At 37.3% G+C, this 15,661-nt stretch overlaps 1 protein-coding gene across 1 annotated transcript in view; it reads right to left on the minus strand.

Annotated features, from left to right (window-relative positions):
* Nucleotides 1-15,661, minus strand: part of MYO1F (myosin IF) — a 228,463-nt gene that overhangs the window by 42,727 nt on the left and 170,075 nt on the right. The window contains exons 12-16 of the mRNA XM_053703064.1: nt 9,310-9,396; nt 5,774-5,860; nt 5,305-5,472; nt 5,072-5,157; nt 504-585 (exon numbers count right to left, since the gene is read on the minus strand). Coding sequence (XP_053559039.1) covers nt 504-585; nt 5,072-5,157; nt 5,305-5,472; nt 5,774-5,860; nt 9,310-9,396 — 510 coding nt within the window. The remainder of the gene's footprint in view (nt 1-503; nt 586-5,071; nt 5,158-5,304; nt 5,473-5,773; nt 5,861-9,309; nt 9,397-15,661) is intronic.

Here is a 15,661-nt window from a genome sequence, read left to right on the forward strand (position 1 = left end):
ATATAAGTGCATTGGAGCCATTTGCAGTTAAGTAGAAAAGATGTAAAATCTTATACAATATTCATATTTAATAAAGTGTTATTATGTGTATTTACTGTAAATATATAATAAATAACGCTCCACTTGTAATCTGGTCCTTTATGGTTTGCCAATTTAAAATTAAAATTTAATGGGACATTGTAGTCAATGTTTTTTTTGTTTACTTAATCTAAAATAGAGCATTTCAAAATATATTTAATTATTTTAAATCATGCTCCTCTCCTCAATATACAAGAGTTTTCCTGTCACACTTGCAGAGTCCTCTCCACCAGTAAGGTAGAGGTAGTTCTTCTTATGAGCCAATGATCATTAGAAGGAAGCCCAACCAATACTACAGTATTAGTTCCACTTTAAAACAGATTTTGCATAATATGTTTGTTCCTGATGGTGCTTTTTCAAATACATGACAAAAATATTTGAGTATAATGTCCCTGTAAAGATTTTGCAAGGTTATTATACAGTACCTTAATTTTTGAGCTCACTGTGCTTGGTCGACCTTTTTTATCTGAATCTAGTTTTTCTGGGAAGAGACTCTGCATAAATCGGCTGGATAAAAACAAATAAAGGAGTATGTCAAGGAAGCAAAATGGAGAAAAATTAGAACAACAAACAAGGAAGTTAAAGGAAGAAAAAAAGAGAAAAACTAGAGGAAGAAAGATAGAAAAAAGATGCTAGAGAGTGAGGCAATGAGTTGTAATATACTGGATAAAATAGTGTGTTAAAAGGCCATTGGAGTGGGAAACTGTACATGGTCTAATTTGTTAGAATATATCAATTTAACACTAGCAACTCTGCAATGCTTTATTTTTGTCTCAAGAAAAGGGGTCAAACAGAGGCCCGGACATAGGGTATACAGGGCATTTGTCCTGTGGGCCGGAGCCAGTTGCAGGCCGGGACCAATTTCTTTTGGGCCACCCAGTCACCAGCATTATTATTTGTGTATCACACAGGGCCAGCTCTAATCTACCTTTCTGTGTATGTAGGCCAGGTCTGGGCCAATCATGTCCCCACCCCAGGACTGTGTTGTGCCCCCCAGCATTACATCAAACTGATCCACCTTACAATGGGTGATTAATAGACTGCTAAATAGCTCCCTGTAGAGCTGTCTCTTCTGATGGATTTGCACTGTGTCTGTGTCTGTGACAAATCAGACAACCTCACACCTGAGTAAGTAAGGAGTATGCACAGATTATTTATTCCCATATCAATATAGCACTGTTCTTGGGGTCTGCGTGTGTTTTTCACAAAATTTATGACCGCTTTATGCCCTCTAGTAAATATTTACTATCTATCTACAATTTTGAGATAACCTGTGTCTCGCCACTTGGGCAGGGGTGTAACTACAGGGATCTCAAAGGTCTCAATTAAGACTGGGCTCAAAAATTTAGTGGGGCCCTTCTGCCCTTCAATCAGGAACCACCTGTATCATATCTGGCCCCTCTGTGTGCCACCAACAACCCCCAACAATAGAGTGATCAAAGTATCTAGAATTTGCCTTTAATGTGGCAAGCAGGAATGGACTGGGACCAAAAATAGGCCCAGGCATTTAACCCCTTAATTACCAAGGACGTGTCAGGCACGTCCTACAAAAAAATACAGTTAAGGACTAAGGACGTGCCTGACACATCCTATGGGGTTTCAAGCGCTGGAAGCGATGGTGATCGCTTCCAGGTGCTTTCAGGGTATTGCAGTGATGCCTCAATATTGAGGCATCACTGCAATACCCTTTTTTACCCACCAATACAATACCCACCAATACAATACTCTGTGGCCCTCTCTGCATCGACCATCGATGGTGCAGATCGTTGCTGGGTGGCAACTGTAGCAGGGAGGTGGGTGTGTGGCCCATCGTTTACTAATTCCGGATCCGATCACTCAGAAGTGTGCGCAATTCGTCAGGAGTGTGGCGGGGGGGATATTTTGTAAATGTATGGCAAGGAGGGAGAGGGAGGGGGAATAAATGTTGGGCAAGGGAGGGGGGGCAGCTACACTACAGAAAATGTTTAATTATATATAATTTGATGGCGGCAAATAGCTTGAGGGGGAGGGTTAGAGAGCTGTATGAGGGGAATCAGGGAGGTTGGGGGCTAAGGGGGGATTCAACACTGCAGAATCAATATAAAAAAAAATTAAACTTTCTGCCAGTACTTAAGATGGCGGTGACAAATGTGAGGTGGGGGAGGGAAGAGAGCTGTTTGAGGGTGGTCAGGGAGGGATCAGGGAGTGGGATGTGACAGGTGGGAGGCTGATCTCTACACTAAATCTAAAATTAACCGTACAAGTTACCTACTTAACCCCTTCACTGCTGGGCATAATACAGGTGTGGTGCGCAGCGGCATTTAGCTGCCTTCTAATTACCAAAAAGTAATGCAAAAGCCATATATGTCTGCTATTTCTGAACAAAGGGGATCCCAGAGAAGCCTATGCAACCATTTGTACCATAATTGCACAAGCTGTTTGTAAATAATTTCAGTAAGAAACCTAAAGTTAGTGAAAAAGGTAAGGTTTTTTTTATTTGATCACATTTGGAGGTGAAATGGTGGCAAGAAATATACCAAAATGGGCCTAGATCAATACTTTGGGTTGTTTACTACACCACACTAAAGCTAAAATTAACCCTACACGCTACCTAATTAACCCCTTAACTGCTGGGCATAATACAAGTGTGGTGCAGCCTTCTAATTACCAAAAAGTAATGCCAAAAACATATATGTCTGCTATTTCTAAACAAAGGGGATCCCAGAGAATCATTTACAACCATTTGTGCCATAATTGCAAAATCTGTTTGTAAATAATTTCAGTGAGAAACCTAAAGTTTGTGAAAAAGTTAATGATTTTTTAAATTTGATCGCATTTGGCGGTGAAATGGTGGCATGAAATATTCAAAAATGGACCTAGATCAATACTTTGGGTTGTCTACTAAAATAAATATATACATGTGAAGGGTTATTCAGGGATTCTATGGCTAACTATGGCTAATTTGAAAAAAAAAAATGGTTTGGAAATAGCAAAGTGCTACTTGTACTTATTGCCCTATAACTTGCAAAATAAGCAAAGAACATGTAAACATTGGGTAATTCTAAACTCAGGACAAAATTTAAAAACTATTTAGCATGGGTGTTTTTTGGTGGTTGTAGATGTGTAACAGATTTTGGGGGTCAAAGTTAAAAAAGTGTGTTTTTTTAAATTTTTTCATCATATTTTATAATTTTTTTATAGTAAATTAAATGATATGATAAAAATAATGGTATCTTTAGAAAGTCCATTTAATGGCAAGAAAAACGGTATATAATATGTGTGGGTACAGTAAATGAGTAAGAGGAAAATTACAGCTAAATACAAACACCGCAAAAATGTAAGAATAGCCCTGGTCCCTAATGGTAAGAAAATCGAAAAATGATCTGGTCACTAAGGGGTTAGGTGAACAGCTCACATCAGTCAGTTAAACCTCTGTCAGATAGGAAGCCATATGACACCAAATCTCTTGTCCTGCAGCAGCTCTGCTAGACAGCCAGACAGAAAAATTAAAACAGCTTTAGATTGTTACCCGTGTTAAGAGCGGTGGTATATAGCAGCAAGACCCACATAGGAGCCTGGCTCACTGGAGCATTTGCCCTGTATGCCCTATGACCATTCCGGGCCTGGTAGCAAGTTATCCAAGATGGCAGCCACAGTGCTGCTGTACTGGAAAAACACCACAATATTTATAGAGGAAGGCTTCAAAAGTGCATATTCTCTGTAGTGGGCTAAGCAAGGGGGGAGGAAGACAGTTACAGCTCCTCTTGATGCTGCCTGTTGATGTCTGTGTGTTATTTTCCTCTTATAGTACAACTTATGTGTGATTACAAGTGCTACAGTGCCTGTTATTTTGAATGACTGTGACAAAGCATGATGATCAATAAGAGATTATTTAATTTTGTGAACTAAAGTAGGCTGTTTTGTGTGGGTCAATTAGTTGTTACAAACTTCAAATGATTTTGCAAATCAAGCTAGTACATTATATATGTCAGTTTGGGGGTATAGTTAAATAACAAAAGGTCGGAGTGGTCCAGTCCGGCACAATTCTCTAAAAAAATTAAACATGTAACTTTACTATTGTAATGTCCCTTTAACTGAGAGTTTTTAAAATACAAAGATTATGGGAAAATGAAAAAAAGGTGAATTTTATAAGTGCTAGAACATTGAGGTTTATATCTGACAAGAAGTAAAATGGGCATGGGAATCCTAAATGATCCATCATTAAATAATCCATACTTGTTTTACAAATTACATTTATTTTGTTAACATAAAATGAATGCAGTAAAAGTTAAAAGATCAAACAATGCATTAAATTATTTCAGGGCAACCATTTTGGGAAACCCAAGGCTGCAGCACTGAGCATAAAATCAATACAGGTCAAAGCAAGTTGTAATACTATTACAACTTGCTTTGACCTGTATTGATTTTATGCTCTTGATAAAGGCTTGTTTGCCGAAACGCGTTGAGCTATATTTAAGCAATATTTTAATAAATCCTGAAGCTGCATCTGAAGACACCATTGTGATGGCTTTTACTAAAAGGCTGATTTAAATTGATATCTTGTGAGTATAACCTGTGTGTGCGCCAACCATACTGCTTGAAACGTGCTACACCATTGTGAGCTTTTTATTTTGGAGGTGGAAGAAGCCAGGTTCTCAGAGGAAAAGGGCAGCTTGTATTCCCAGGGGTGCCACTTTCGATATTTCTTGTTTCTGGATACGGTTTGGGAGAACCGGGCTAGCAGCGAGCATCTGAAGGGAAGTGCTAATATAGCTTCATACTTTACTGCTATCTATAAGATTTGTATGTATTTTATGCAGAAATCCAAATTATTGCATAGTGTGAAGATATGCACAGTACTCATATTGATTGTTTTGTAATGTTTTGCTCTTTGTTTTACTTTTTAATAAATATAAAGCTATTACGAGTGGTGATTACTGGATGTGTCACATCATTTAACACAAGAAAATAGTAATGATATGTAGAGGGGGAGGGGTTAAAGGGTCCTTCTTACTATTCGCTACTCTGCATCAGCTCAATGAGATCACTGAAAAGAACATCTCGATTCCTTTCACAGAATCCTTCTATATCATAAGATACCTGCACAATAGTGAGAAAGACAACGAAAGTCAGACAATGGTTAAATAATGTTACCCAAAAATCTGTTCTATTAATCTTCATCTCTTGACAGATATCTAACCATTATTCCTCCATCTTTAAGTTATATATACCAATAAGTCTGTGTACCTTCCCTGCATAATGGTGAATCACAAAGCCTGAGTTCCAGTTGTTGAAATGTTCATGGTTCCCAACAGCTGCTTGGAGCTTCTGTAACAGTGTTTGATCTGCCCCACCACTTGTAGCATGCATGGTTGCACACACATCGTCAAGCACACTCATAATTCCTGGAGGATTCTGGGAACACAGAGGAAGTTATACCTATTGTTATCTCTGACCCATAATTCCTTGCTGTGTACTACACATATACTCATATATATACATCATGAGTGAAAAGCTATTTCTTCTCCCAGTAATAATAATAATATCAGCCAACAAAATAAATGAGGTCACTGTATAACTAAAAAGGAAATATTGCATAGGGCCATTGCCAAAAAGGCTGTCAGGTTAGTCATGCAAGTGAATGTATATGACTGTATTCATATTTATTTTCATATCATACTGCAAAATGATTTTTCTTAATATATAATTTTCTTACCAACTTGTTCTCAATTAGGTCACACACAATTTTATTGTTGAAATAATCAATGGGTGTCCATTTTATACCTTCAGCCACATACTCTTCCTGGAAAGGAAAAAAAATCATTACATTTAAGATTAGATCAGTGTAACACAATAGTTCTGCGTAACCCATAAGACCATAGATTTACTAAAGCATGCTAAGTTCTGAAAGCTAGCAATTCATACATGACATGGGGCAGTCCTTACTCAATTCTTAAAGAAAATGGGCTGAACCAGGTTGTGTTATTAGCTATGAGCAGTGGCAGTTCTAGAACTTAATATTTGGGGAGGCTAATTGGGGGGCTAAGACAGCACACATGTAATATATGGTACCCTTTGCAGCTCAACGGGAGTGCTACACTTGCATTTGGAGGTGCATAACACCACTCAGCACCCCCATAGATCTGCCACTGGCTATGAGCTGCCCTACGTAGAATAAAAGAGTATATAGACAGCATCATGTTCTTTAATATGGCATTCCACAATAGTGCTAAACATTCTCCATATTAACTGAATACAAATGAAAACATTTTGTTGCTGCCAGTGCCGTTTAACTTATTCTATTAGTACGTTACTTTTTTCCTATTAGTTTAGAAAGCCAGAAAGATTTTCAAAAGTAAAATACTTAAATAATTGAACTGAGAATTCTCACACAAATACACTCTGATCCAGGCCCACTCACTGAGAGTGAGTCACATATTTTACATAGTATATAACAAAAAATTAATTCTTTATCATCTAAAAATGTAGTCCTAATTACAATACTATGGGGTCAATTTATTAATGTGCGAGCGGACATGATACAATGTAGCATATCATGTCCACTGCACATCAATAAATGCCGACAGCGATTTATCATTGCACCAGCAGCTCTTGTAAACTGCTGGTGCAATGCCGCCCCCTGCAGATTCGTGGCCAATCGGCTGCTATCAGGAGGTGTCAATCACACCGATCGTATTCGATCGGGTTGATTTCTGTCCGTTGCCTCAGAGCAGGTGGACAGGTTATTGCATCAAGCTCTGTATGGAGCTTGATAAATTGACCCCTATATGTAAAATTCAAAGTTTAAAGTGCATAAAACTCACATTACATCAAGTATAATAAGTCGCCTGCCTTAGGGCTGATTCTCTCTGGTTTCTTTAAGACGCCTTGTCAGTATAACTAGGTACCTCAGGGATTGCTTTAACCCCTTAATGACCACAGCACTTTTCCATTTTCTGTCCGTTTGGGACCAAGGCTATTTTTACATTTTTGCGGTGTTTGTGTTTAGCTGTAATTTTCCTCTTGCTCATTTACTGTACCCACACATATTATATACCGTTTTTCTCGCCATTAAATGGACTTTCCAGAGATACCATTATTTTCATCATATCTTATAATTTATTGTAAAAAAAATTATAAAATATGAGAAAAAAATGGAAAAAAAACACTTTTTCTAACTTTGACCCCCAAAATCTGTAACACATCTACAACCACCAAAAAACACCCATGCTAAATAGTTTCTAAATTTTGTCCTGAGTTTAGAAATACCCAATGTTTACATGTTCTTTGCTTTTTTTGCAAGTTATAGGGCCATAAATACAAGTAGCACTTTGCTATTTCCAAACCATTTTATTCAAGATTAGCGCTAGTTACATTGGGACACTGATATCTTTCAGGAATCCCTGAATATCCCTTGACATGTATATATTTTTTTTTAGAAGACATCCCAAAGTATTGATCTAGGCCAATTTTGGTATATTTCATGCCGCCATTTCACCGCCAAATGCGATCAAATACAAAAAATCGTTCACTTTTTCACAAACTTTCGGTTTCTCACTGAAATTATTTACAAACAGCTTGTGCAATTATGGCATAAATGGTTGTAAATTTTTCTCTGGGATCCCCATTGTTCAGAAATAGCAGACATATATGGCTTTGGCATTGCTTTTTGGTAAATAGAAGGCCGCTAAATGCCGCTGTGCACCACACGTGTATTATGCCCAGCAGTGCAGGGGTTAATTAGGGAGCTTGTAGGGAGCTTGTAGGGTTAATTTTAGCTTTAGTGTAGTGTAGCAGACAACCCAAAGTATTGATCTAGGCCCATTTTGGTATATTGCATGCCACCATTTCACCGCCAAATGCGATCAAATAAAAAAAAAAGTTCCCTTTTTCACAAACTTTTTGTTTCTCACTGAAATTATTTACAAACAGCTTGTGCAATTATGGCATAAATGGTTGTAAATTTTTCTCTGTTATCCCCTTTGTTCAGAAATAGCAGACACATATGGCTTTGGCGTTGCTTTTTGGTACTTAGGCCGCTAAATGCGCATCACACGTATTATGGCTAGCAGTGAAGGGGTTAATTAGGTAGCTTGTAGGGAGCTTGCAGGGTTAATTTTAGCTTTAGTGTAGAGCTTAGCCTCCCACCTGAAACATCAGACCCCCTGATCCTCCCAAACAGCTCTCTTCCCTCCCCCACCCCACAATTGTCCCCGCCATCTTAAGTACTGGCAGAAACTCTGCCAGTACTAAAATAAAAGCTATATTTGGGCTTTTTTTTTTTTTAAGAAAAGGCATATTTACATATGCTGCTCTGTAGGACCCCCCTTTAGCCCCCAACCTGACTGATCCCCCACCAAACAGCTCTCTAACTCTCCCCCTCTGCCTTAATGGCCGCCATCTTGGGTACTGGCAGCTGTCTGCCAGTACCCAGTTTAGAATAAAATTACTGATATTTTTTATTTTTTCCCCTTTTCTGTAGTGTAGCTCCCTGCCCCACCAAAGACCAACCCCCCACCCCCTCCTAGATACCTCCGATTTATATATATTATAATTTTAATACAGCATTTCTCAAACTTTTTATAAGTTATAGTTTCTGTAGTGTAGCGTTCCCACCCGCTCCCGCCCCGTGCACGCGCCCCCCCCCCCCCCCCCCGGCACGCGCGCGCGCCCGTGCGCGCCCCCATCAGCCCTGCCCCCGATCCCGCCCCCCTCTACATTACCCGGCCCATCGATGGCCGCCCACCCGCCTCCCAAGTCGGCTCCCACCCACCAACGATACCGGCCATCGATGTCCGGTGCAGAGAGGGCCACAGAGTGGCTCTCTCTGCATCGGATGGCCAGACAGTGTTATTGCAGGATGCCTCCATATCGAGGCATCACTGCAATAACCGGAAAGCAGCTGGAAGCGAGCAGGATCGCTTCCAGCTGCTTTCCACACCGAGGACGTGCAGGGTACGTCCTCAGGCGTTAACTGCCTTTTTTTTGAGGACGTACCCTGCACGTCCTCGGTCATTAAGGGGTTAAAGACAGTTTTTACCTTGGGAACTGTGTATCTCATTGAGGTGAGTTCACTAATATCAATTTATACTGTTTCATTCTTAGACACTATGGTTATGGCATCCTTAACTTTTCAATCTTTCCACCTGCATAACCAATTCATTTTGTATGTGGCTTATTATTGCCCATAATGCATTGCATGACCTTCACTGATTGTTGTTACCCAAAGTGGGACTAGGTTAGACCCTCTACCTGCTCAGCCTTTAATGTCAGCTCAATGAAGATCTGCTGCAGCTTCTCATTCACAAAATTGATGCAAAATTGTTCAAAGCCATTTTTCTGATTGAGTAAAAGAGAAATGGTTATTGTATCACAACGGCTTACCAATGATACTTAAAGGGATATACAAGTGCAAAAAGAAAATACTCTAATATGTTATGTTGCTTTTATATAAATTGTTATAGATTAAACACATAGTTAAAGTCAGCTCCAGAGCAGCAATGCACTACGGGGAGCTAGCCGAACACAACTAGTGAGCCAAAGACAATGTGTATAGCCACCAATCAGCAGCTAGCTCCCAGTAGTGAAGGATATGTACATATTCTTTTTCACAAAGGATACCAAAAGAACAAAGTAAATGTTTGTGTGTGTGTATATATATATATATATATATATGTAGTAAAGAATGGGGATGCACTCGCCAGGATTTCCAATGATTGTTAGTTTGTATTGTTTGACGAAGGGGGTAACACCCCGAAATGTTACATTAAAGGTAACTTTGGAAATCCTGGCGAGTCTTTACTACTATCAATACCATGGAAGCACCCTGGGTGGATGAAATGTTAACCGTGAGTGCTGGCCTGCCTGCTGTCTATATATATATATATATATATATATAAATATATATATATATTTATTTATTTATTTATGATTGCATGAACAAGGTTACTTAAAACTGATTAAATTGCTATTGGTCTGGTCTAGATTCTTTTTTAAAAAAAGATTATCTTACGGGGGAAAAACATTGCAGCACAAATATTGTGGAATCAATAATGAATTGTAAATGCTCCTCATCACAGTCATGAATTACGCGTCACTTTATAATCAAAAACACCTTCAAAGCTTTAAAGAACAAACAAATTTAAAAAAAACTCCCTTTGCAAAACAGTCATATATAACATATACAGAAAAAAAAAGCCAGCCCCCAGGGACTTCTTTACTATAACAAAACAGACCTGCAAATATTTCGCAAGTACTAACATTTACATAACCGATTTAGGGAAAGATTATGAGTGGAGTGCTATTTAGAGCTTTGGCTAGATCGCTAATTGCTCTAGAAGTAAACTTTTTGTGGGCGTCGGCTTGCACTCGTATTATGAGTTTAAAGTAAAAAGTTATCCGTCTCGCGCTAACCTGACGCACGCAAAGTTAAAATTGATAACCTACAGGGAGTGCAGAATTATTAGGCAAATGAGTATTTTGACCACATCATCCTCTTTATGCATGTTGTCTTACTCCAAGCTGTATAGGCTCGAAAGCCTACTACCAATTAAGCATATTAGGTGATGTGCATCTCTGTAATGAGAAAGGGTGTGGTCTAATGACATCAACACCCTATATCAGGTGTGCATAATTATTAGGCAACTTCCTTTCCTTTGGCAAAATGGGTCAAAAGAAGGACTTGACAGGCTCAGAAAAGTCAAAAATAGTGAGATATCTTGCAGAGGGATGCAGCACTCTTAAAATTGCAAAGCTTCTGAAGCGTGATCATCGAACAATCAAGCGTTTCATTCAAAATAGTCAACAGGGTCGCAAGAAGCGTGTGGAAAAACCAAGGCGCAAAATAACTGCCCATGAACTGAGAAAAGTCAAGCGGGCAGCTGCCAAGATGCCACTTGCCACCAGTTTGGCCATATTTCAGAGCTGCAACATCACTGGAGTGCCCAAAAGCACAAGGTGTGCAATACTCAGAGACATGGCCAAGGTAAAAAAGGCTGAAAGACGACCACCACTGAACAAGACACACAAGCTGAAACGTCAAGACTGGGCCAAGAAATATCTCAAAACTGATTTTTCTAAGGTTTTATGGACTGATGAAATGAGAGTGAGTCTTAATGGGCCAGATGGATGGGCCCGTGGCTGGATTGGTAAAGGGCAGAGAGCTCCAGTCCGACTCAGACGCCAGCAAGGTGGAGGTGGAGTACTGGTTTGGGCTGGTATCATCAAAGATGAGCTTGTGGGGCCTTTTCGGGTTGAGGATGGAGTCAAGCTCAACTCCCAGTCCTACTGCCAGTTTCTGGAAGACACCTTCTTCAAGCAGTGGTACAGGAAGAAGTCTGCATCCTTCAAGAAAAACATGATTTTCATGCAGGACAATGCTCCATCACACGCGTCCAAGTACTCCACAGCGTGGCTGGCAAGAAAGGGTATAAAAGAAGAAAATCTAATGACATGGCCTCCTTGTTCACCTGATCTGAACCCCATTGAGAACCTGTGGTCCATCATCAAATGTGAGATTTACAAGGAGGGAAAACAGTACACCTCTCTGAACAGTGTCTGGGAGGCTGTGGTTGCTGCTGCACGCAATGTTGATGGTGTACAGATCAAAACACTGACAGAATCCATGGATGGCAGGCTTTTGAGTGTCCTTGCAAAGAAAGGTGGCTATATTGGTCACTGATTTGTTTTTGTTTTGTTTTTGAATGTCAGAAATGTATATTTGTGAATGTTGAGATGTTATATTGGTTTCACTGGTAAAAATAAATAATTGAAATGGGTATATATTTGTTTTTTGTTAAGTTGCCTAATAATTATGCACAGTAATAGTCACCTGCACACACAGATATCCCCCTAAAATAGCTAAAACTAAAAACAAACTAAAAACTACTTCCAAAAATATTCAGCTTTGATATTAATGAGTTTTTTGGGTTCATTGAGAACATGATTGTTGTTCAATAATAAAATTAATCCTCAAAAATACAACTTGCCTAATAATTCTGCACTCCCTGTATTCTCCCATAGGAGTCAATAGAGAAAAAAAAGTGGGAAAAAACTAACACCCTACTCACTCACAAACCCGATCGCATAGTCTCATGTGTGTTAACCCGACATGAAAATATGAATACTTTACATTCCAATTTTCTTCACATACTTTCTATTTATATGTTCTATTTAATCCTAAATACATATTTCTACATATATCTGATGTTTTTTTCGGATATATATATATATATATGTGCCATTCTTTCAAACTAAGGAACACAAATTGGAATAGAAGAGAGAAACAAGCCTTAGAAGATTTAAGTAAAGACCCCAATATCGTTTTCAGAGAAGCAGATAAAGGTGGTGCTATCGTAATCCAAGATCGAAAGGACTATCTTACAGAGCACAAAGGATATTAGAAGATAAATCTACCTATAGTTTGTTAAAGCAAGATCCAACAGTACAGTTCTCAAACGAACATATGTTTCTTATAAACAACGCACTCAAAAAGAAAATCTTAACAATTGAAGAACATAGATTCTTGAAGAATGACAATCCCAAAATGGCCACATTCTATCATCTTCCAAAGATTCACAAGAACCAAAGCAATCCCCCCGGCAGGCTAATCATTTCAGGGATAAATAATTTGACGAGCAGTCTCTCACAATATGTGGATCACTATTTACATCCTCTGGTACCAGAACTCAAATCGCATATAAGAGACACACATCACATTTTTCGATATTGAAAGATTTAAAATGGGAGAGAGAATTCTCTTTTGCAACTCTAGATGTTACTGCTCTATATACCTCGATTCCACACAAAAAAGCTGTCAAAGCAATTGAATATTAACTAAAAAATAACTTGAATAAAGAACAAACAAACTTTATATGTGAAGCTATCAAATTCATTCTTTCAAAAAATTATTTTTGCTTTGAGAATAAAATATTTCTGCAATTAGTAGGGACGGCCATGGGCACAAAATTTGCTCCGAACTTCGCAAATCTATAAATGGGACAATTTGAGGATATAAAAATTTGGAATGACAATCCCTTTCTACCCTATATAGTCAAGTGGTATAGGTTCATTGACAATATTTTGGTGATATGGAAAGGAGAACAGAACCTCTTCCATGACTTTGTTGATTGGATCAATAAAAATTAATTTAATCTCACATTCACGAAAGAGTGGAACCAACAGACAATACATTTTCTGGATATAACTATATACATTGAGGAAGATAAAATACACACAAAATTGTACATAAAAGAGACTGACACAAACGGATACTTGGATGCCACCAGTGGATATCATCCTCAATGGATTAAAAACATACCGTTTGGTCAATTTCAAAGGATTAAACGTAATTGCTCAAAGAAAACTGATTTTGAACAAGCAGCAACAAAGAAAAATTTAATGAAACATTTTTTGACTCCATAAACGTAGAAGAGGCTTATGGAAGGGTTGAAAAACTGGATAGAAAAACTCTAACAAGCAAAAGACAAAACAAAAACCACAAAATATAAAACACAATGATCCTCATTACATCACACATATAAAAATGCAGCACCACAAATAGAGAGGATCCTGAAAACACATTGGCACATTTTAAAGGAGGACCCCATAGGGACACTCATATCTAATAAACCAATAATGACATACAGCAAAAATATGAATTTAAAAAACATTCTAGCACCCACAAAACTTAAATGCAGTAATAAAACAAATTTTATCAATGTAAATCCAATAAATGGATTTTTTTAAATGCGGCAGGAAAAACTGTGAGTGTTGCAAATATACAAACCACGCTATAGATTCCAATACAAAGTTTTATGAACTGTAAATCAGACTACGTAATATATCAAATTGAATGCATTTCTAAGAAATTTTACATTGGAAGAACGAAACGCACCCTTAAGACAAGGCTCCTTGAATATGTCAAAAATATTGAAGGGGAGTCCTCAGAATATGGTTTAAGCACCCACTTTGAAGAATACCATAATACAAATTCAAAAGCATTACGCATAAAGGCTATTGAACAAATTCCTCCAAGTTGGGGAAAAGAAAGATTATTGCAACTTAGGAAAAGAGAAACATATTGGATATATCGTTTAAACACTAGAGTTCCATACGGTTTAAATAGAGACATTGACCTAGCAGCCTTTTTATAAATAACTACTTTAATATAACTGTCCCCAGTTTTAATTAACCATTAGCTTTTAATTAACCATTAGCTTGTAAAATAAATTGTCTGTTATTAATATTTCTTTTATTATATTTCTTTTATTTTATTTTATAGTGTTTATCACAATTTGTATATATTTTAAAAGGGTGTGATTTCTTTAATATCTATTAATATCTTCTGATATACAACATTCACTCTGCATTAATATGTATGCTGCAATATAATAGCTCAATGATGATGAATCTTTTTGCAGTTATATAAAATACATAATATAATATATATAAAATAAAAATACAATAATATTGTTTTTAAACAAAATTAATTTTTTATTCAGTGGACCATTCCGGTGAGTATAAAAATAATCACATATTCTTTGTCTCACAAAACACTCTTATATCAACTAGATTTTTAACTCTTTGATCTATTGCAAAAGCAGAATAAATTCATAGAGAGTCATTTCTAATAAATAACCATTTTGTTTTAAGTATCTTATTGGTGTCTAATATAATTTGCCATTTCCGGTCTCCCAGTATAAATAGCTTCTGAGGACTGTACTGGATTACCCTCTGACGAAGTGGACTAGTGTTTCATGAAACGTGCAAGGGATCGCAATACTTTGTGATGTCACTTCCGGTTTCGGTATCTCTCGTTCATCACATAGCGTTGTCCATGCTACCACACACCTTTCCCCTTTAGGGGGACCAGATAAGTTACTTAGCATTCAATACTTTATGTTCCTTCAATTGTTTTTCATCCATTAATATTTTTTTTGTATATATATTTTTCTCGTGTGTATTTGTGTTCTAATTTAATTTACACTTCTATTTCTGACACCCTGGCCCCAGTGCGAAGCTACTCGTTTTTAACCGGTTAGAATCTGTTCTGTGTTTACCGCTATCTATTTTGTAGCTGTTAGACTTTTTAGATTTTTTTAGGTGCTGCAATATTTATACAATTATTTTTAAATTTATATCCTCATTCTCACTTGGTATTACACGCCAATCATATCAACTTTTATATTGATTATTATTTCATTTTATTCTCCATGTCTTAATATTGGCGGTTATTTTTGTAGTATTTGGTCACCCCCCTCACCTTCATAATTTCTACGAGTTAGATGGTGTTTGAGGGACAGACCTATATTAATTTACTCCATTTGTTTCCACATCCAGAGAGCTTTGATTTTGCATTTGGTATTAATTTCATATATCCTATACACATTTACATATAATTATATATATTATATTAGATTAATATATATTAGATTAATATATATATATTAGATTCTTTAATATGATTATATAATAAACTCTATATGATTATAAACAGAACCATCATTCACATCTGAATTTATATTCTATTCATATCCACTTGACCACACTATTTGGGTTTTAATTTAATAAACTAATCATTCTGAAACTCAGATTGTAACCATCT

This window comes from Bombina bombina, chromosome 2 (genome assembly GCF_027579735.1).
Source record: "Bombina bombina isolate aBomBom1 chromosome 2, aBomBom1.pri, whole genome shotgun sequence".
NCBI classification, from domain to species: Eukaryota; Metazoa; Chordata; class Amphibia; order Anura; family Bombinatoridae; genus Bombina; species Bombina bombina.